General features: G+C 36.3%; 1 protein-coding gene across 1 annotated transcript in view; it reads left to right on the top strand.

The window, feature by feature from the left end:
• Window positions 1–24355, top strand: part of GFRAL (GDNF family receptor alpha like) — a 57918-nt gene extending 33563 nt beyond the window's left edge. The window contains 4 exon segments of the mRNA XM_007107749.1: window positions 21630–21725; window positions 21812–21881; window positions 24282–24300; window positions 24302–24355. Coding sequence (XP_007107811.1) covers window positions 21630–21725; window positions 21812–21881; window positions 24282–24300; window positions 24302–24355 — 239 coding nt within the window.
• Window positions 24356–24692: the final 337 nt, after the last annotated feature.

The following is a 24692-nucleotide window of genomic DNA, read 5'->3' as shown; positions in this document are numbered from 1 at the left end:
AGCCTGTGCTCCGCGACGGGAGAGGCCACAACAGTGAGAGCCCCGCGTACCACAAAAAAAAAAAAAAAAAAAAGAAGTCTGAATAGTGGGAAACTGTTTTACAGTTGATTCTTGTGCGGTGTCAACACTGAAAGAGGCAATTGGTTCTAACACGTTTTTGCTCTTAAATGTGTGTTATCCCCTTAACGAACTCTAGGATACAGGTAGCCCTGTCCGTTAGTAACAAGGGTGAAAACAGACAGTCTCCAATAGATTTACAAAACTACCTGGCTTTTGTGAAATATTCATATAAAAACTCCTAAACATGTGCATAGTCTTTTGAGAAACTTGGGAAAAGAGCCCTCAGATTAGTAAATATTTCTACAACTTTATTTCTTCCTGTAGCCACACTTCTCACCCATCTGTCTATTGAGGTCTCGTCTTAGATATCAACATTGCCAGTAAGACTGTCTTACTTATCTTATTTGTCTCCGTTCAATGGATAGATTATTAATTTTGCTGTTTCATCTTGCCTTACAATATTTCATCTGTCTATTCCCAGTGAAGGTCTTGATCTAAAAGTAACATTCCATTAATGAGCATTCTTATAGAAGGTCCTTTAAACACACCCATTTAGGTACAGAAGTGCTTAATACATAGTTTTGTATATCTTTCCTAAACTGCATAATATTTTCCACTTATTTTCAGGAAAATAATTTAAAGACTGTGCGAAGTGGATTAATAGAGGCTCAAACTCACTTTTGTCAATTCTTGTTTTAATTTTTATTGTCATCTGGTCACTGGCTGTTTGAGAAAGTAAGGTTATAGACTATAAATAAAACAGTGAGCGAAATGAATTGTGAAAGACATTTCCATTGCAAAAATCTCTCTCTCTCTCTCTCTCCCCCTCCATATGCTCACACATATGCACACAGACACGCAACACACCCACACCCACCCCCACCCCCCAACACACACACCACCTTCTCTTATAGCCAATTCATATAGGTTGGTATTCCAGGAGCTTTATGTTAAGTTTTGGCTTTAAATAAATCACTTCATCTAGCCAAAACCACTGACTTTTTCTTGGTTCCTACACAAAACTCTAATTCAAGTCCAGTTTCCTTCAAATTCAGTCCAGGTGCTAAAAAAATCTCTTGGTTTTCCAAGGAACATTCAACATAATTTCTCTACTCTGTATTCATATTTATAACATAGCCTCTAAATTGTCCAGTATTTTGTATTTTCGGGATTAAAGTGGCTCCATGGTGAATTTGTAGTACATCCAATTCGTAGACGCTCACTTATAAATGTATGATTTTCCTCTTAAAAATTATTCCTTTAGGAACCTGTTTTTCATTATTTGCAAACTCTTTAGAACTCTTTAGAGAACAGGCATGTGTGTTATAAGTTAGCAACATAAAGAGTAATAAAAACAAATAAACCATTTCTTTAGAATGACTTAAATTACCACCCAATGTAAAAAAATCAGATCCATGGTAAACTCTGTAACTCTAGGCTTTTATGCTACTTAGAATTCTGGATATTTCTTTGGCTCTCGGCCTTAGAGGTAAATCAGCGTATTAAACCTTTATTAACTTTCAAACCTAAAATACACAGAGAGCTTTTTTCACCTCCCTTCTTCTTTGGCCCCAGCCTTAATTTTTTGGTTAAAAACCATGATCAACAACAATGCCTCTAATAGTCAGATGTCATGTTTGGAAGTGTTAATAGACCTTGTTCTAGAGCCTAGTCTTAGAGAGGCAATATGGCACCAGCATGCTGGGTTTGGATAATTTCTCCATCATTTACAGGATAAGTAACTGCGAACAAGTTACTCACTTTTGGCCTCAATTTCTTGTCTGTGAAATGGAAAATCAATGTTAACCCAGAATGTTGGTGCAAAGATTATATCAGTTAATTCATGTAAAGAAATATCCATAACAATAGTAAAATTCAGCAAATATAAACTCTTACTATAGACTTTGAGGGATTTGGAAAATCACACAAATCAATAATTTTTGCATAACCATTATGATGTCACACAGATGTGTGGGAAACAGACTAATTTCCAGAAGTTCTAAGGTGTCATATTTTCTCAGAATAAGTGACTTCTTAAATATATGTTTGAATGATTTTAGGTCAGATGGTGAAGTTGGACATTTGATCTTAAACTTTAATGTGTATAAGAATCACATAGTTTCTAGTTAAAATGCAGATTCTGATTCAGTTGTTCTGGGTGAAGGCCTGAGATTGGCATTTCTAACAAGCTCCCAGGTGATGTTAATGCTGCTAGTCCAGGGATCACACTCTGAGTAACATGGACCTAGACAATCTCTCAAAGACCTTTAAGGAAAAACAAAAGTATAATTTAATAAATATCAAATAACTTACATATCTCGTAACCTGTCTGCTACTAAGAAACAGATCAACCTAATCAGCTTGGTGTATTGTGTCAGTCTAGTAATCAGTAGGCATCGTAGTGTCATGAAAGATTCCAAGCAGATGTCCTTATCGTTCCTAAAACTTTTATTGAGATAGTTGCTTAGAACAGTGGTTCTCAAACTTTAACTGCAAGAGAATCACCTACAGTGCTTGTTAAACACATTGTTGGGTTCCAACCCCAGAGTTTCTGATTAAGTAGTTCTGAGATGAAATTAGGGCATCAGGTGTTGCAGATACAGCTTGTCTGGGTACCATACGTCAAGAATGTCAACCAAGAAATGCTGAACGCTGCAAGTAACAAAAAGAGTTTGTTTGCGGTCTTAAGCATTGCAGTTTTGGAGGCACTGATTCGTGTAGCCACTCAATTGTGCTCTGAGGGAAATAGAAAATGGTCAGGTTCATAAAGGCAACAGACAAAGATATCCCAGAGAAGTTACATAGGTTATTTTTACGGAACTATGGGTCGATGTCGGCAGGCATTCAGACACTTGCTGGCAGTAGATTGTCTGCTAAACTGTCGTCTCTAGGGAGTAAAGAAGACAGGTTCCAGGTGGTCTCAGGATGCCTGGGTCAAAAGTATGTTGCATTCAGGGTTGGATGTGTGTTTCACTTCCTCAATGGCCTTCCATCTCCACTTTAGGTCCCTTTGACGTAAGTGACTACATTTTGTTGTTCATGGTCCACAAGAACACTGGCTTGGAGTACTTACTGCATTGATTCTTTTCTGAAGTCAGCCAAAGTCTACCAATGTTTTCTTACATGAGTCATCTATATAAGTATACACTATCTACATTGGAGGAGCTTCAACACTGGTTGTTTTGAGATACTATGACATTGTGATTTAGAATAAGCAATACATATAGCTGTCCCTCAGTATCTACAGGGGATTGATTCCATCTAAAATCCATGGATGTTTGAGTCCCCTGCATAAAATGGTGTATCAATAGTATTTGCATATAACCTACACACATCCTCCGATATACTTTAAATCATCTCTAGATTATACTGTTCTGAAACAAATAGACTCAGATATTTCTTCCACAAAGATGGGTTTATTAGGGATCAGCAGAAAATTGAAATTTGGGGTCTACAATCACGGCAAGCCACATGCAAGTTCCCAAATGGCAAGGAAAAGAGAAGGCTTTTACAGAGGGGGAAAAGGAAGTCAGAAGGGCTGGAGTAAATAGATTCCATGGCTTTTCATTGGCTGAGTCCTTGCCAGGAAAGAAGGGGAGTCTTTCTTCTTCTTGTGGGCCTCTGCTATTGTAATAGAGTGTGAGAGGTCCCCATTCTGCTCTCCCAACTCTATTTAATTCAGGTTTTTGGTTTTTATTTATATTTTTTTACAATTACTTATAACACCTAACAATGTAAATGCTTTGTAAGTAATTGTAAATACAATGGAAATGCTATGTAAAAAAATAGTACCAGCGTGCATCAAATTCAAGTTTTGTTTTTTGGAATTTTCAGGAATTTTTTTTTCCAAATATTTTCAATCCTCAGATGTAGGACCCAAGATACAAGGGTTTGGTCTCTATTGTATTTGGTCTTCAACCTCAACTCTGCTCCTGGCACAGAGCTCCTAAAACCCCGATAAGAGCAATAAAGCTGTCCTTTGGTATGTTAATGAGGAGACTTTGGGAAAGCCCTTAGGTAATCTGAATAAGGGGCTGGTGGCCAGGGGAGCCAACCAAGGGATTAGAGGGTTGGAATTTCCAGCACCACCCCCACAATCTTCAGGGAGGGTAGAGGGGCTGGAGGTTGAAATCACACCCATGGTCAATGATTTAACCAGTCATGCTTATGCAGTGAGGCCTCCATAAAAACCCAAAAGGACAGAGTTTCTATAGCTTCCAGGTTGGTGAGCACATGGAGGTGATGGAGAATGATGCCTGGAGAGGGCGTGGAAGCTCCGAGCCCTTTCCCCACACCTTCCCCTATGCATCTCTTCCATCTGTCTGTTCCTGAATTATATCCTTTCATAATAATCCGGCAATCTAGTAATTAAAATGTTTCTCTGAGTTCTGTGAGGCACTCTTAGCAAATTAATTGAGACCGAGGAAGAGGTCCCGGGAACCTCTTATTTATGGCTCGTGGGACAGAAGTATAAGTAACAATGTGGACTTGTGTGGGGCGGAGTCTTGTAGGACTTTTGGAATCTGATGCCATCTCTGGGTAGATGGTATCGAAATTGAGTTGAATACTAAGACACCTCTCTGGTGACTCAAGAATTGCTTGTAGGTATGCAGATCGCCTGCCCATTGGAATTGGTTTCAGAACTAAAAAAAAGAAAAAAAAAGAAAGTAAGTAAAATGCCATCCCTAGAATCATGATTCCTAAATGTGTTTCAGTTTGCTTACCAAGCCAGTGGAGCAAAAGATCTCATCACCTCCCATTTATCCCCATGCAATAAGATATCCCCAGAGTCAGCAGCAAGAGGGGCACTGGTTTTGATTAAAGAATGGTGAGGTGATGCCTGTTTCTTAATATGAATAAATTATTAATATACCCCAGATGTATTAGGACCAAGATTGTCATGTTATAAACATGAAAAAGTAAACACGGATCCCTGGAGGAAGTCTCATTGGTCCCACAATTTCACTGTCCACAGTGATAACCACTGATGTGATGGATAAAAGTCACAAGTCAGAAAACCTTAGAACAGTGTCATCACTTGAGTTACTGCACGCAACACCTAATATTCAGAAAGTAGTGCAGAACTGAGTGAAATTGTGCTTGGAGGTGAAGAGTAACCAAAGGGAAGGGGGCAGGGATCAGCTAGGTAAGGTTACTTGCTTGAAACTCCAAAATGAAACCTGATTGTATTTGAATAAGTCATATTTCCCACACTAACCTCCACACAGAAACATCTCAGGTCCCCTAAGTTCATTACCGAAAATTCAGTCCTTGCCCCCTGATGCTGAACGAGAGTAACAAGGACTAAGTTTTGAGGACAAAGGAAAGAGAAGTTTATTGATTCGCCAGCAAATGACGAGGGTAACAGACTAGTGTCTTGAAAACTACCTTCCTGCCTTCTGGGGAGAAAGCAGGAGTCTTAAAGGAAATTCTTGGGTTTCTATGGTTAAGATGAGAGAAACAAGCAAAACCAGCAAGAATGCCCACCCATGTTAATCAGTAACAAAGAATGCACAGTAACAAAGAATGTAAGTTTTTGTTCCCAGCGATGGAGGGAGGGAAAGGGAAAACATTTTCATTTAGAAATTTAGAAATTTAGAAATCATCCACCAAACAGTTTCATCCTTGTGACCTGTTACAAGTTCGCCCTCCCAAGGAGAGCGGTGAGTAAGCAAGACTCAGTTTCCAGGTTTGACTGCCTGGGATGCTCGAACCTCTCTGATGGTGTCCTTGGGGCTGCCCTGGAAGGCACCATCTTTAGAATAGGGATGTGGAGCCTATAGATGAGGTTTTCCTGTGCATTTGGCTCTATTGACATCACTTGTTACAGAAAGCAATGGCTATCAGGTGTTGGTGCTCTCCAAGCCCATTATCACCTGCCTCAAAGAAACTGCAGAAAGAATGGCTGATGGCCAGAAGCAGATTCCTACAACAGGGTGCTAATATTGTCAGGATCTGGACCAATGCTTGAAAATAATCCTCCCATTTGACAAACTACAAAGACCATTTTAATGGATATGTTTGCCAATTCACCTCAACAATGTGAAATAATAACATGGAGAAAACTGAAGTAATTATAAGATACAATATCCTTAAGATGAACGTTTAGGGAGAGGAATAGATTGAGAGTTTGGGATTGACATGTACTCACTGCTATATTTAAATAGATAACCAACAAGAACCTACTGTATAGCACAGGGAACTCTTTTCAATATTCTGTAATAACCTAAATAGGAAAAGAATTTGAAAAAGATTTGATACATGTATATGTATAACTGAATCACTTAGGCTGTACATCTGAAACTAACACAACATTGTTAATAAATTATACTCCAATATAAAATAAAAATTTAAAAATAATTTAAAAGAAAGATGAAGGTTTAATAAATATCTAAAAATACTGCTTACCAGATTAAAGCTGTCCCCTGGCTATGGACACTAGCTTACTTATCTTTTATTTCCTTTGAGCCCTATGACCTAATTGAGGGCTTACTGTGTGTTCAACACTAGTCTGTTCATTTGATGTCTTGTTTAATTAATTTGTATAAGCAACAGATGAAGGAGATGCTTGCTCTTTCACCAAAGAAAAAGTTGGGACACCCAGAAGTTAGTAACTTGCCCAAGGTTCCACAGAAGGCAACAGAGGCAGAATTTAAACAAGGGAGTTTGGGGCACAAGAAATTGTGATTTTTTAAACAACCATAATGTACTTATCTCATGTAATGATGTGAAATTTATAATTGTCATTGATTATAAATGTTACATTTCCCAGGGAACATGTGTATAGAACAAAAGCATCCTTGAAAGTGTGTTTGCTGGAAAGGGAGTATGTTGTAATGTAAAGAACAAGAGCTTAGGAAACAAGTTTGATCCCTAATACCCCAGGTGGTATGGAGGAAATCAGTTACATTCACCCTAGACCTCAAGTTTTTCACAAATTAAATTTTGGTAACAGTTTAACAGAAATAGATGATCTTTGATATTAGATGTGCCCTGATATTTTTGGATTAGGCGACGTGATATTTGAGGCCAGTACCTTTTCGGCAAACCTCCCTGCTGCTTATGTATAGGACCAGCTCTGGAGAGATTTTTTTTTTAATGCCAAAAAGACCAATAGTCTGCCAAGAATTTTCCTTCCTATGATTATACTAAAATCTTATGAAAGCATGTATCCTTTCTTTCTTTGCCCTTGGAAAAAATGCTCATTCTTTCAGAGATCTAAGTTGAGATTTGTAGTAAAAGCGTTTTCCTCTAGTGTTGAATTACCTTTTATTGCTTTGTTTTCCAAATTCTAAGTAGCTTTATAAATAATGTATCCCAGACTTAGTAAAATATCATCATACTATGTGTTTCTTTGCTTCTATTCCTTATATGTTTAAATCTATAAAATTGCATATTTTTAGTGAGGAATGTGGTAATTTTCACTTAAGACACAGTCAAAATAGGATGTGAAACTTTTGCTATATACAAATCCAATAAGTTAGTCATTATTTGCCACTCTGACCAGGCACGTGTGTGTGTGTGTGTGTGTGTGTGTGTGTGAGTTTAAGTGAACGTGTGTGTGTTGGCTTTTGAGTTTGGAAGTACTTGTGTGGAGGGAATCATTAGCTGGTTTAATTGGGGTAATTTAAAATCAGGTTTCAGAGAGACACACAACTTCTCATCTCTGAAGATTTGACTAAGAGAGACATCAGACCTGGTGTACCTTCCATCTTCATTGGCTCAGGTTCGGATCAGATACTCTATGGAGTAACCTGGCAGATTTCTTTTAGGAACTTTCAAAATTCAAAACTCCTTTAAGGGAAGCGACATGGGGTAGAGGGGTTTTCCCTAAAGATGTAGCCCATTCCAGTGGAGACAAATGCTGGCTTGAGTTTCATCACTAGGTTTACTTGCATGCAAAAGTTCCCAATAAAATCCAGCTGGTTTAAATTTTGTCTGCAGACCTGAAAACCAGCAAATTTGGCTTGGCTTTTTATTTTGCAAAAAATGCTTCACACAGCTATAATCTGGAAACACTGAAGTGTCCAAACCCTCCACAGAAACAACAGAACAGCTGTCCTCTACCTTCACTTTTTCCCAGCTCTATCCTTAAAGGCTTAGGTGTTAAGGGAGCGGAAAACCTCTGCCACTGAGCATGATTCTATGAATCATCCATGACTACCTTTGTCCTTTGCTCTAAACCAAAAAGGAAAGATTAAAGAGTTGCCATTGATGAGTGAGACAACTCACATTTTGGCTTCACTAGAGAAGGAAGGAGCATTTAAGATCATGGAGGGAAATGAAACAACAAAACAATACTGTTACAGTTTGAACAATCACAGACTCCAGTATGTGAAAGCACAGTGTTATCTTTTCCATTTTCCACCCTTACGCTTTCATTGGCTTCATACAATCCCCTTGTTGCCCATAATTGGGGATGGAGTTAGTGCCAGAGCTACATAAAACAAGCAGTCTTTCCTTTATACTTTCTGTGTATCATGATTGTGTATGTGAAGTCATAAAAATCATTTATTATGAGCATGTGTATTCCTGGCTTAAAGAGCCAAGTATTCTTGTGACAACGATATAATAGCATCAAATGTATTCCCATAAAACACCACATGTGGACACTTAATAGTTATTGTCCTGGCACCTACATGCTGGGATATCATCTTAAAGGAGGACTTCTTCAAAAAAACAAATGTTTGGTACTTACACAGATAAAATCCCATAAGTGAGACAGGTTAGTAAGGGGTAAAGATTTAAGAATCCATTGATAATGACAATCATTCATCTTCTGTTAGTATCAGATTGTCTCAAACCATCTTCTCGAGTTCTTTTCATGGGTTAAAGAAGACCTTTTACAGCATTGCAAACATCAGTAAATATTCTGTCAATCTCAAAGTTGCAAGAATGCCCTAACACTACATTGGTATCTAGTAAACATAATTCTTATTCTTCTCACCCATTACTCTTTGGAAAGCATTTACTGGGGGCTTGTGGTACAAATCACAGTAAACAAATGGGTTTTCAAACTAGGTAAAAGAATGTGGAATAGATAAAATCTGACTTGTTGGGCAGTGTGAGTGTTTGGTGATGTTTTTAAAGTGTGTGTCTGTGACAGAGATTATTCCCACTGTCTCTTGCATTTCTGCTGGCTTCCAGCTTAGGGTGGAATGGCTTCCTTTGGTTGCCACTGACACTGAACACTGGGCTTTCCCAATTTGCAATTTACTCAGAATTTGCCAGAACTCTGGGACTGAAGTTTTACTCTTGCATTAGTACCTGGGTCAGCTGGTCAGACACTGTAGACATATGGTAGGGACTTTCAAAGCAACTCAACTTCAGAAAGAGGCCAGAGCCCACTAGTCCCTGATGGTACATCTACTTCAGGTGGGAATCAAGACAATCTGAAAAGAGGGAAGCCATATAAATCAGACTGCTGAGCTTTCTTCAAAGGACACCTTATCTTAGGGATACACTGCTGTGTGTCCCTGTGGTCTATGTAGGAAGATGCTGTGGGTGATGTTTTAAGTTTCCAGACCAGCCATCATTCCATACCTACATCTCAAGTCTCTCACTCTTCCTAGTGTAGCAGACAGCCTGAAATGTACAATGGTATTTTATTTGAAGTCTATATGGTAGTTATTACATTAAGAATGTATACTAAGCATATGTCTATAATCCTAATAGCTCCTTCCAACACTTCTACATGGCTGCATCAACCCAGTTAATTTTTCTCATTGTTCTTTGGCCCAAACTTCCATTCCAACACCCCTCCTCTACAATGGAAATATTGTTGGTTTTAATTGTTTTTGTTCTTTTCATGCTGCCAGGTAGCTAAAAGGGAACTTGTGAGGTGGTAAGATCTCTTACTGATCCAAATAAAGTTATCTTCCATTGGTAAAACTGGCTTGGCAGTGACTATCCCTGTATCTGGTCATGCCCACCCATTCCTGATTTTTTTCAAAGCCGTGATCTATTAAAAAACATAATTCTCCAACCTCTTCCTCTCTTCCTCTCTAACAACTTCTATTCCACTAGCTCACAATAGTGTGATTTACAATATGATCTGTTTCTTTCACCTCCAAAGCCATGTGTTTTCTACTCTCTACCAACGGTCTCTATCCTGACCATAACACTGAAAGCATCTAGAGAGATTTTGAAATTAAGAATGTCTAGTACCTTAATTCTCTCTTCTCCCTTGACCTATTAAATCAAAACCTATAGTGATAAGGCCAAGGAATCTAATTTTAAATGCTCCATAGTTAATGCTTATATGCGACCACAATCAAAACGTACTTTTCAAATTTAAAAAAAATTATAGGTTCTATGTGGACCCTCTGCAATATACTTTATATGTCTTGTCTCACTTAATCCTCACAACAAGTCAATAAATGTTATTATCCTCATCGAATAGAGTAGGAAAGTGGGTACAGAAGAGTTTTTTTGTTTAAGTACCTCCAGTCACACATTTAGCAAATTTTAGAGCAAGGACTTGAGTCTGTGGCTTAAGCCAAAGGCTGGCCTCTTTCCACAATGCCATATTGCTCCTCACTATGTTGTCTGTATTTACTCGTAGCCTCTCTTTATTTTCAATTCTCATTATGTCTTTGTGGGATTATTTAATGTGAAGAAACAGCTGGAAAATCCATATTAACAAAGTCCTACTATCTTGTGTTGTAATGCAAGTCAAAGGAGTTTAGGAATAAAAATAATGGGGCCCTATTTGGTTTGGGTATAATTTAATCCCAGTAGAGATAATGATATTGCATCTCATACTTATTTTTAAGAATAAGGTGAATGTGACATTAATATTGGTGCACGAAAGATAAGTAGAGACTGCATGACTATACATCCCATGGCCCCATATTTCCCCCAAAACAGAGAAAAGCATTCTCATCCCCAAAATGAAGACCATTCTTCAATGGTCTCACCACCTTTCTCCAAGTGCCCTCTCCTCCTTTCTCACCTTTCTTTAACCTTTTTTTCACTTTTTTTTCCTCCCTCTACCTACTATTCAATTGAGAGTTATAAGAGAGGAGAGAAGAAAAAGAGGTAATATTAATTAAGAAGCTACCATTTGTCAACAATTTTCATTTGTGGTACATTAGTACCCCTGAATTAGTCAGCTTTTGCAGAGTTAGGCAGTTACATACAGTCTCCAAGCTTCAGTGACTTACAAACCCAAAGACTGATTTCTAGGTTATGCCACATGTAGGCAGCTCTGGGTTGACAGCTGAGGCTCTGCTCCCTATTTCTAGACTTAGGCTAAAGGCATGGCCACTCTTTGGAACATGACATTTTTGTGGTAGAAACAAAAACTAAGTGAAGGAATCACTCAGACTTCTGCTTGAACATAACATACATCATTGCTGCTCATATTTTTTTTCTAAATAAATGTATTTATTATTTATTTATTTATTTTTGGCTGCATTGGGTCTTTGTTACTGTGCATGGGCTTTCTCTAGTTGCAGCGAGTGGGGGCTACTCTTCATTGAGGTGCATGGTCTTCCCATTGTGGTGACTTCTCGGGTTGCAGAGCACAGACTCTAGGTGCACAGGCTTTAGTAGTTGTGACACGCAGGCTCAGTAGCTGTGGTTCATGGGCTTTAGAGCACAGGCTCAGTAGTTGTGGCACACAGGCTTAGGTGCTCCACAATATGTGGGATCTTCCCAGACCAGGGATCAAACCCGTGTCCCCTGCATTAGCAGGTGGATTCCCAAGCACTGTGCCACAAGGAAAGTTTCAACTGCTCACATTTTTGACTAACTCAAGTCAAGGTCAAGCCCAACGGCAGGGGGCAGTAAAACAGACTCTTCTCACAGAAGGTGGTTCTCTAAGACACATGGCATTGGGCGGTAGGAGTTTAATTCATTAAAGTGAAAGAGGAGTGAATCCTCCTACAAAATAATACAATCTGGGGGGAGGGATAAATTAGGAGTTTGGCATTAACAGATACACACTACTATATATAAAATGGATAAACAACAAAGCCCTACTGTATAGCAAAGGGAACTATATTCAATATCTTGTAATAACCTACAATGGAAAAAATCTGAAAAAGAATATATACATATATGTATATATATATATGACTGAATCACTTTGCTGTACACCTGAAACTAACACAACTTTGTAAATCAACTACTTCAATCTTAAAAATAAATAAATAAATAAATAATACAATCTATCTCAACTCCCTTTCTACATGTGAGCAGCATGAGGCTCAGAGGTTAAACTAACTTGTCCAAGGCTACTGCAGCCAGTGGATGACTCAACTAAGATTGTGATGGAGTTCTGGTTCCAAAACCAGGGTTCTTTGCTATGAGCAGTCAAGTCGAAAAGTAGAGAGGTAAATGTTGCAGTTCTCTCCTCTATGACTCTTTCATCTTTCACGCCAAATCTATTCCAATATATCGTGTTGTCTCAAGAACCTAAGGGTCATCTTTGATTTAACTTCGCATTTTTAATATCAAATAAAACTCTAAATTATATAATATTTTAAAATGATGTAATTTATTGAGCACTTATTTTGTGCCAAACACAGTTCCAAACTCTCGTTATATATTGTCACATTTAATTTTTAATTAAATTTTGTGGTTGGCATTATCCGATTTTAAAGCTAAGGGAACAGAGGACCAGTAAGTTGCCTAAAATGACAGCTCTGGAGGGAGGCAGAATCCAGATTTGATTCTGATGCTTCTGCTACTCTGCTTTCTGAGCATTCTGCTTTCCAACAGAAAGCTCTTTGTTTTAAATATGCCCTTACATTTCCTCTCTTCTCTACTCCAACTTCTCCCACCTATTTTTAGTTTTCATCTTCCCATACCTAAACTGCTGCTGTAGCTTCTTTATTAGATCTCCCCATCATGGATAGACTAATTCTCGAACTTTGACTTGATCTTGTTATTTCTGTGTGCTCTCCACTGCCCCTGCTTTCATCTCTCCCACATCTGAACACCTTCATCCAATTTTGAAGGACACCCAAAATGTAAATCAGCCTTATTTCTCACCATTCATCAAATGCGTACCTTTCCCCTAGGTGTCCCTTATCAATTCCCACTGCTCTTGAATCACATTATTCACCTTATCCAAAATTCCATTGAGAACTTCGTGAGAACAGGGTCATGTACCATCCCACGAATGTATCCCATGTTAATTGTCATGGCGCTAGCTTTGAAGTAGGAAATAATTACTCAACTGGAAAATCTTTACTTGGGTCCAAATATGCTGGTTTCTATCCCATGGTCCTGTGGACATTTATAGGTGACTAGGTATAAATGATCCATGAACTCTTAACTCTGCTGGAATGGCTCTCTGAAGTAGAGGGCAGATTCTAAATTCTCCATATCCCATGAGGACAAGTTGAGAAATTGAAGAATAGCAGATTAACTAGCAGCAAACCTGGAATTAATGTTGCATCATGCCAACCACTCCAAGAGGCAATAAGAGTAGCGTTTGGGAGGTCAGACATCTCCCAAACCACAGGGTGAAAATTTTGCTTGACTCCCAGGAGTAGAGAACAAGAGAAATTATGGTGTCAGGTGCTTGTGAATATGTGTGCTTAATAGAGGGAAGGATTATAAATTAGAGCCTACATTGATGGGCACAAAATATTGTTCATATGGTGTTCTCTGAATTTCCATCGACTAAGTACAAATAAGAATCCTTAATAAATATTTATGCCCACACAAATACATAAATATTTGCCTCTAAGTCACATATGCCCCTGTTTTGCAAGATTTTTAAATGGATTCCCAGATATAACCCATGAAGAAAATAAATGTAGGTAAAGTGTGCCCCACAGTATAGTATATACTTGCAGCAAAAAAGCACATAGTTTATTTTGTCTTATCTAGAATTTTACAAAGTTGTCTACTTATGGGCTCTTTGATTTTTCTAGCACATAAAAGTGTTCTGCAGAACTAGTGTTTCATGGAACAGCTTAGAAAACTCTGCCTCTTCTAACAAACCTGGACTTTACTGTGTCTACCTGGAATCAGGTTTCTGAAATAGAAAATGACAGAAGGATTTACTTTAGTCAGTTGGCCTCAGGAGATCTTTCTAAGGAAAGGGGACAAGGGAGAAAGGAAGGAAGGGAAAAGGGAAGGAGAAAAAGAACCATGAAAGGAACCCCTTCTCTTATCCCTGTTTCACTTCCCTTCCTCCCCGCCTGTGCATATTTCTTCTCATGGAAGTTCCCAAGAGCTCTGTTATTTTAATATTAATTTTAATATTATTTTTCAGCCACAAAAATCTTGCAAACATAGGTATTACTAGTCTCATTTTACAAATGAGAAAACTGAAGCTCAGAGAAATTCTCAAAATTCTCCTCATCTGATGACCAAGATGCTTACTCTTCACCCATCAATGAACAAACTTGACTGCTAGAATTAATCACCAGGTGAAATAGTTTCTTAACAGATTTTTGTTGATTGGGCAACAATATGCATGGCAGTTGGGACACTGAATTTACATTTTAAGAAGTGGTGATAATATGTGAAAAATATATGATTAATGTGAAGACCCTTGGCTAATGTCAGTTAAAGATGAGAAAGAACTAAACATGATGTAGTTATATATTTCAAAATGTATGTCACTGCACAGGGACAGATGTGTTATTTCAGACATGAAACTTGCTCATACACACTTTTTGGCCATCAGATAATCGCATGGGCATGGCATTGTGCCATCCATGTTATACTGTAAATTAGATGGATATGATGTCTATTGTCAAGAAAGTTGCTAAGAAGAATTAACAGTATATCTCATACTTTGATATTCAACTTTTGGCTGAAGATTTGCAAATGTATGTGCATTGAAAAAATACTACAATTGTGTACTTTTTTTCTCATTTTAAAACTCGGTAACTTACAAAATTTTCTGAATCACCTCATCATTCCAAATGACTATGAAGACTCTCCAAAAATGTATCTCTACCCTTTATTTTTTTCCCTAACTCTCTTTTCCTTGGTGTTTTCCATCAGTGTATGAAAAAATTGTGTACACCTGCCAGGTAAAGTCTTGTACATTTCCAAAAGGGTAGACACTAGTGAATCATTCAGTTCCAAACAAAGACATCAGAAAGCTATCTGGACAATTAATGGTATTGTCACATATACTTTTTCATTAAAAAATTCTGTACGTTAAAAACCTCCAAACATGAAAACATAAACTTTTAAAATTGATAAAATATAGTGTAGATTATTCCCATTCTTAGCTTACATTTGTCTTATTACAAGGCTTCCTATATCATTCAAGGTAAAAATTCAAGATCTCCTAGAATGTAATTCACAGTAAAAATTACTGTTCAATTTTGGGAACACATTTTTGTCTATTGAACTCATTCCAGATATAGGCAGATTTAAACCGTGGGATTACTTTATATTTTTCATTTGAGACTCAGGTTGTATTGATGTAGACATACATTATAGCAACAACAAAAAATAGTTACACTGGTGTTTTGTGTATTATTCTTTGTATGCCCTTTGCCTGGTGAATACTCTGGAAAGCTTTACATATGGTCCTAACTCTATGTCTGTAAAAACAGAAAATAGACTCATATTGATATCATAGTCTAAGATATCACCTTGAAAATTGTGGCATTCATTTTTGAAATATTTCTGTTAAGTGTCAGAGTTAAAGTGGTTGATTTATTTGATTTGAAATTGAAAATGATGAACATATTTCAGAGGTGTGTGCAAGTTGAAAAATCCTACAGGTATACGTAAGGCATTTCAGATGTTTTAGTTATTAGATTTTATGTCTTCTATTGTGATTTTCATCAACAGAAAATTATATATATGTATATTATATATATATAATCATGGAGATTTGTGATCAGATAATACTACTAAATGCTTCTTATTGTACAACACTATCAAATTCAACTGGTCCCTATTATTTTTCAAATCTATTTCCTTATCCATATGGCTGCCACATTAGAAAAAGCTGAAAATGTTTTACATGCTTTTGTGGTCTCCACAACGTTTTTTAAAATATATATTTGGTAGAAAATTTTGCTACAAATTACATCTTCACTATTTATCAATTCTGTGATCTTGGACAAGACAGCTATTCTGAGTCTGAGTTTCTTTAAGATGAGCTAATAATTCCTATGTGGCTAGTTGTTATAAAATTTAAACAGTGTTTGTCAAAGTGCCTTGTAAAGTATTAAGCACCATATACATGGAAGTAAAGCATTTTGTATGTTACATGAGTATGCACATGCATCTCTCTCTGCCATTCTGTATATAGATATATGAATATATATATTCTGCCAGCATCATCATCATCACCTAGGAAGCTTTAAGAGATTCAGAATCTCTGCATTACCTCAGACCTACTAATTCAAAATTGGCATTTTAAGATAAACAGAAGATTCATATTAATGTTTGGAAAGCATTGCTCTGTGTGGTCTAGTGACAGTGCTCTCTCTCTCTCTCTCTCTCTCTCTATCTCCCCACAAACACATATACATGTAGCAGCCAGAGAGCTAGGCAGTGATACCAACAAAGGAAAGTAGATTTATCATCTTGAGTTGATAAAAGAACAGCCTAGAATGCTAATTCCTATTTTAATTAAAACTGACCATCAATAGTAATAGAAGGGTAAAAAGTATTAAACGGCTTATTCCTGGAATCGTGATGACAGTCCAGAATGAGGCAGAATGGATCACTGCACTGAAATTTTGACTAAAATAATCTAAGAAGTCCCATCCAATTTTGTAATTCTACCCTACATACACACTTGCGTATTTACAGATATATACCCTAACCACAAATATTCTATTCCTATTTTCGATCTCTATCTTTAGATCTATTTTGTATGAGCCCAAAACTACAGATGACAGATTTTTTTCTTACTTTCAAGCTTTAAAACATGGACTTCTAAAACAATAATATGATATTGATCAAATCTAGTGTTAGTTTTCAGAAATAGTATAATTTGCATTCCAATTGCCATCTCAGTAATTATTTCATTATTTGCAGAAACTATTAAGAAAAACATAGAACATTTGAAATATTTTAGTAGTGCAGTTGAAACTCACCATAATCACCAAGCAAATCCATTAGACATGTGAACACCACTGTCATTCAACCACAGATAAAAGAGTGTTACCAGGCTTGTCAATGCAGTCATTTAGTAACACTGAGTTTTTGGCTCATGACAAAGGATCTAGGCAAATATTCTTGAAGGTATATTTATTCATTTATATGCTTTTTGGTTTTGTTTTGGTTTTGGTTTTGATATATAGAAAGCTGTACATATTTAATGCATACAGCTTGATGAGTTTGAAGATAAGTATACACCATGAAACCATCACTACAATCTATACCATAAGCATATCCATCACCTCCAAAGATTCCCTGCCATCCTCTATTATTATTTTGTGTGATAATGTAAATGATCAGGACCCTATGGGGCTTTCCTGGGACAGACCCCTCCCCCATACCCTCTGCTTTAGCTCCTAGCATCTGATGCATATTTCCTGAGTTTTTCAGATGCTTAAACCACCACCAAATGGAAGAAATTAACTACTTGATGATCATGAGCATGTAGTCTGAAACTTCTGATGCCTAAGGATTGATAATGTTAACTGCCCAGTTGCCTCAATATCAACCAATCAGAGAATTGTGTATGAGCTGATCACATACCCTGCAACCCCTCCCCTCACCAGGCCTTTAAAATGTTTTTCTGGAACCCTGCCGGGAGTTCAGGGTAATTTGAGTATGAGCCACCCATTTTCCTTGCTGGGCCCTGCAATAAACCTTTCTCTGCTCCAAACTCCGACGTTTCAGTTTGTTTGGGCTCACTGTGTGTTGGGCACACGAACTTGCATTTGGTAATAATTTGAGCACTTAACCTAAGATCTACCTTCTCAGAAAAATTGTAAGCATAATTCAGTATTGTTAATGATAGGCACTATGGTGTACAGTAGATTCCTAGACTCATTCATCTTGCATCACTGAAACTTTATACCCGTTGAATAATAACTCCTAAGTTTCTGCTTCCCCCCATCCCCTGGCAACCACGGTGTGTTTATCCACAGTGGAAGAAAATAAACCTAAGACATGCTTTTATCTTCTTTGAAGTTTGTGAACTAAATAAAAGAATATGCCTCATTGATACATGCTATGACTGTTCAGGAAAAGCATATTATTTAGTTGGTTTAGTTTTTACTACATACATTTTAGTAGCAATGATGTTATATCCATGTTAGGTGTTTACACCTTGATTTATCAAATTACTAAAGTATTGGTTTTTCAAACTTGTATATGCTGATATGTTTTCCCTTCTTCCCAGCAGCAATGCTCTTTAGATCCACTTCAGCAGGACGTTTTCATACACTGATGATCAAAAGAGTCCATGATACATGGAATCTCAATCCTGATCATTAGGTGAAACAATTCAAAACTCACTTCTAATTTACATACCTTCAGATGAGACAATATTGACCAAATTATAAATAAAACCGACCCTGGGATACCCAAGAAGATCATCCTTGAATTTTCATTCTCACTAAGATGTTGCCATGGTATTGGTGCTCTTTTATTTAAACTTAGAAAGACGACAATAGAATTTTAATTATGCCATGAGATGCATTAACAGGGATAAATTAGGATTTTGGAATTAACATATACACACTACTATATATAAAATAGATAACCAACAAGGACCTACTGTATAGCACAGGGAACTATATTTAATATCTTTTAATAACTTATAATGGAAAAGAATATGAAAAAGAATATATATATATATATAACTGAATCACTTTGCTGTAGACCTGAAACTAACACAACAATGTAAATCAATTATATATCCATTAAAAAAAGACAGCTACAAAAATATATTTTAAAAACTGTTCTATGAAAATGTTCTTTTTCATCAAATTTTTCCTCCAATGAGACTCTTCTAGATTATGCTTTATTTAAATTTTAATTGAAGGTTTACAGATTTGCAGTTTGTGCAAAGTTTAATTTCTGTTTCAAGAATTCTGACATTTATTTTTATATCATTACTTTGTGTCTGATTTACCACATTTTTTACAATGCATTTATCACTTCATATAAATTATACAAAGTAAAGGTTTGGTCTGCATCTGCTCTCAGCCACTGCTGTACAAGGCTTTTGAAAAAAGGAGAAATGACCCCATCTCTGAAGCTCATTTGGGGAAAATACTATATAAATTTGTGCTTACTGTAAGGTTGAAATTAATCTTGATTTCCTGTCAAATGTACAGGGATTTTACAATATAGTTCATAATGATGTTTAATTCCTCTAGGGTAGGAGTTAAGATAAACAAGTCACTGACAGTGTTTATCTATAAATATAGCAGATGGTGTGGGACTGAGGTTGGTTATTAACTCTGCCGACTTTAATTTCATGGTTATAAAACACAGTAAATCTCACTGTTTATAAAAGGTGGGAAAGAATCTCCAATGGGCTTCAGTAGCCAAGAAACCTTCTGTAACATTAATCTCTCTAATTGATATTTGGTATCCTCCTAGGGTGCAATATTTAAGATTGTGGAGTGACTGCTAGTCACATTAAAATTTTCACTGGGATCATTAGCTAGCATTTCTGCCATTGATCTATTATAACTTTGTTAATGAGTTCCATGTGAGTGAAATTTAGTGAATGAGACAATTCTTTCTAAGCCTTGCTAGGTGAATGTTTAACAATTACTTTAGGCAGTTACATATCTAAAAGATAGCCTAATTAGTCAAAATCATACCTTTTTTCCTATACAAAGATGAGTTGTAATACCTAACTAGGCAAGATGTACTGAATAATCAGCCAGTGTACATTATATACATTTACATTTAGGTCATGAATCTGCCTAAAATGTCACAAAATGCCATAAAATTAAAAAAGAAACAAAATAATTTATTCTTAATATTCCAATGTATTTAAATATCAGATCTGATTATGATCACTTACTTCACTAAAAATCTGTATGCTTAATTTGATTGAAATTAATTCTTCCCCAAAAAAGGACCACTGTTATAAAAATGGTATTATTTTAAATAGCTCGATTTTTCCATTCCAACTTTCTAGTGAATAACAGAATTATTTTATAACCACAAAAGTGAAAAAAAAATCACAACCTCTACCTCTATTGCCTTTACATTCAGAAGAGGTTGATTTTTCACTTCCCAAGAAGGTCAGACTTTTATAAATATAGGATAATCTGATATATGAGTTGGGAATTAAAACAATCTTGAACTAAAAATATCTTAACTGTGTTGGAGGTCAGAATTCTTGAGAATGAGTTTTCAAGGACAAAATCCTCAGTTACTTTTCTAGCTCTTGTATTGGGCTGCTTCTCCTGGACCCATCCTGAGAGTTTTATTACTGATCTGAAACAGTCTGACTCCTGTGCTTTCTACCAATTAGTCTCAGCACAGATCTCAAACCTTGGCTTCCAAGGAGCTGGCTTCTGACAACATCGGCCTGGGTGGAGAGAGGCTGAATGGAACTGTTGGTAATATACCTTCTCATCTCCTTTCCTGCTCAGAGCCTCTTGTCACTCTTGTCATTGGATATAATACCCTGCTATTTGATACACTCACTTCCACAAAATCTATCCACTCAGACTTAGACCTCCAGGTCTCAAAATGCATGAAACATCTATAAAAGACAGCAAAGGCTCTCTCAAGTGGAGGCTTTATCTGTTCTCCACCCCCTTTTTTTAAGCCTCAAAACCCACCCGAACCAATTATCATCAAAAAAATTGGTTATTGTGTTATTGGTATGTTTGACATTCATATATGTGTTGACTTGAATCAAAACTAGTGATGATTTCACTTCAAAGTTATCAACAAATTCACCTAAAATAGATCTATCAGTCTATGGATTACATCTTCTTGTCTTATGAGTTGTGAAGTGAGGGTGGAAATGTGTTTAGGAAAACATGTTCGAGAAAACAAGGGCCACAGAATGGCCAAGAAGATCCCTTCGGTAAGGCAAAAATAGGTAAAAGCAATAGAAAGTGAAGGGGAAAAAGGAGACAGAATTCTGTCTCCTAAAAAAGGGAGACAGAATAAGGGAAATAGCAAAACCGGATATTGAAGTGTCTAGGTAGAGAGGCAAACAGTGTGATTTGTTTAGGGAGTCTCCCTTACGTACTTTAAGAATTCATCAATACTCTGGGTCTTAGGGAAATGAGATATTGTTAAAAGCACATTCAAACAATCACTCTTGTAAAGAAGGACTCTTTCTGTATCACAATGGGTAGCCTTAAATTACTGTGTGTTTTTTTTTTTCCTAGTCTATGTATAAAGTACAATGAGCTGTCTTATAAAATGTAATCATTTTCCTAGTCATGGTTTGGGAAAAAAACAAAAAAAAAACCACACAACTTCTATTATGAAATTATTTGATTAAAGGGTGAAAAAAAGCTGTTAAAATTGAATAAAAGTACTCCCCATTTCACCCAAATCTATCATATTTTATTAAGATAATGTCATAGAAATAAAAATTGTTGCCTTATAATACAAAGCAATTACACCCCACAGGATAAAGACAGTGCATGACTTTTAAATACTTTCATCTCATTTTCATTATTTTCTTTCAGATTTTCTGACCCTGCATAATGTCAAAGGCATTGCATTGCGTAAAGGAAAACATGCAAAGGAAATAACTCTCAGCGGATTTCATTCCCCTTTCAATGGTCAGTGAAAAATCCATCCTCTAAAATATTTTTAGTATTTATTCTCTCTAAAAATCCAGTAATTTCAAAAAATCTTTTGTTTCTAGAAGTCATCTATGCTGTCATGTGCATGACAGTCACCTGTGGAATTCTTCTCTTGGTGATGGTCAAACTGAGGTAACTGGATGCAACTCAGAAGGGAAGGGCTAGAAAGGGACCAGCCCTGTGAAAGCACATTTCACAGTGGCAGAGCTTACCAGGGCCGAGAAGGAAAGCTTCTCCATTAAGACTTAGGAAACCATTCTTAACGTGGGATGGGTACATGAAAACGTTACTCTGTCTTCATATGTAAGGTAAATGTGATCACAGGGATTCTTCATGTTGCATTTTATAAGCACATATGCATTGTTCTCCCAATGAAATGGCTCCCAATCATTCCCCTGGTTTTCCTACAAAATCCAGATTGAACTTCGCTGCATTCCTTAATCAGATCACTTGCAGGATTAATCAGCTCATATAATGGACCTGCTGTGTACTTCATACACTTTATACTTAACTGAAAATTTACTCTTCACTCTAATTTCTTTTATGCTAATGAGCTTTATTCATATTTTACCATGTAGTTATTAAATGAGACATGTAACGAGGCCTCACTCGGTATCCTTAGAAAGACGTATTACCTTTGCCTAATGTTAATTCACTCTTTCCAAATCTTCTGTTTCTTTGCCTGCCTTCATTGTGAATGTGAGACCTCAGATTAGAGATACATCAACTTCTAGATTTCTACATGTCTAGGGTTTAAAATATTTCTACTTATATAACACTTACAAATAGATATAAAGTGATGTTCAGTTGCTTAGTTTTAATTTTAAAAAAACCCCTCATATTTAAATATCAATGCTGTTCATTTGCTTATTCATGATACAAATGTATACATTTTTGTATACAAAATGGAATACAAATATTCCATCACAGAGGTATAATTTGAGTATCATAAATGTTAATGAAGAAATATATATATTAAGTGTGTATATACATATATATTATATACATACACATAAAATATACTTATCAGTAAGATTAGGCCTGAGGGCAGCAGAGGTGGTGGACATTTCTCTGATCTCATGATGCTCAGAGAAGAAGAGTCAGTAAACCTGATGATGCTTGTACACATATGGTTCCTCAGACTCCAAGACTTTGACGACCAGACAGATCAAGTGCAAGATTTAGTGGGGAAGGTGTATGGTGGTACCAAGGAGTTGGGCACGTGATGAGTGTGTGCTCTATCTACAGACATTCAAACTTACTTATTTTTAAAAGTAATCCCAGCTAAACATATTCCCTTGTTGGATCCAGCTCCTCTGTTTAATTTAATGCTGACCAATATCAATACCAAACACACTGCTTCTCTCCAAGACCTTAAAAGTTGTATTTGTATGAAAAGATATTCTTTGAGTTCCAAGATATAGTTTAAAGGCCAACAAATAAGAGTCAGTTTCAAGGGGGAAAAATAGCATTTGGAATTTATTAAACTTTCCTTTATTTGGTTTGAAATATTTGTGAGCATGGTTCAGTTACTGGGCCTGCCTAGATATTCCATCACAGAGGTATTGTTTGAGAGAGGCACAGAAAACTTTCTAGCTTAGCAAAAATCTTCCAGGTTTTCAATCTTTATTTTTTAGTCACTCACTTAATGTATAAAGTTCACATCTGCCACCTTGGTTTTTTTACAGATTACTGTTGTGCCCCAGATAGATGAGGCCTATATGGCTATTCAAAATTTCCTATATATCAGCTATTATTTCACCTCCTTTCTTGCCCGCAGAGAAAGACATATTTCTTTACTGGATGACAAGGGGAATGTTATAGGCAAAAATCTTGAATTGACTCTAATATGTACTTAAAAGCAAATCATTCATATTATATATTATAATATTTTATTAGTTATAATATCACATTGTAATACATTATATTATACCATTATTATTATATTACATTTAGTTATCAATTTTTTTCCATGCAATTTAAATTTGATCCTTACATGTAATCTGAAAGATCCAGATCCAGGGTTAAGAAATGACAAAAGTAAAAGCCATCATGGAAAGAAGGAAGAAAACAAAACAGAAGCATCAGTAACAACAAAACCTGTGTTACCTCACATTGGAGGTCAATAATACCTTCTTCAAAAAGCAGGTCGCTTGCCACTCACCTGGTGGGCAAGTCTAATCCATGTGAATACCTTCTGCAGTAAAGATTAAGGATTTTGCATTTGCTCCATGTTATGCTAAATTAAAACAGCCCTAAATCTTCAAAGAAATTTGCAGCGAAACCAATGATTAAAGTTTAAATATTTGAGAAAAAAGACTATTTTTCTTTTTGAAAATGGTTACTTGGAGATCATAGTTAAGTGCATGATACTTAGAAAGACCATAGAATATTCTACTTTTGAAACTTTACATTCAAAAACTTAATTATCTTCCCCTCCAGGCATAGAATCCAACCAAAAAATAAGCACAGACACATTTGTAAAATCCTTAAAATAGCATATTGTTAACTTTTACTTTTACTTTTATATAGAACCTTCAGAATATCAAGTCAAAACAAGAGACCCTTCACCAATCCAAATACCTGGAGGACTCATGATTCAATGAGAGTCACAAATCATTAACAATCACTTTCTTTAAAGCAAGTCTTTGTAGCCAGTCAACAGAATATCCTATCCATTGTCAACAAGAAAATGTTAGGATGGATTTAATGATACTGGATCATTAAGTATGTTCATGTAAGGTATAATAATTGGAATGATTTTAGATTTGTTTTTTCTTTGGAAAAAAATCAAGTATAAATTTACAGTGGTATCTTTGGACACTAGTATAGAATTACAGAATTACCCTTGAAGGCAAAAGAAAGTGTTATTCTAAGCTACACTCTGCGTGATTTGTTTCATAGTAAATTTGAGTCCATATAAGAGTAATTGGTTGTATCATA

Source organism: Physeter macrocephalus, chromosome 18, assembly GCF_002837175.3.
Source record: "Physeter macrocephalus isolate SW-GA chromosome 18, ASM283717v5, whole genome shotgun sequence".
In the NCBI taxonomy this organism is placed as follows: domain Eukaryota; kingdom Metazoa; phylum Chordata; class Mammalia; order Artiodactyla; family Physeteridae; genus Physeter; species Physeter macrocephalus.
Note: the sequence above shows the minus strand (reverse complement) of the source record. Positions and strands in the feature narration are given on the sequence as shown.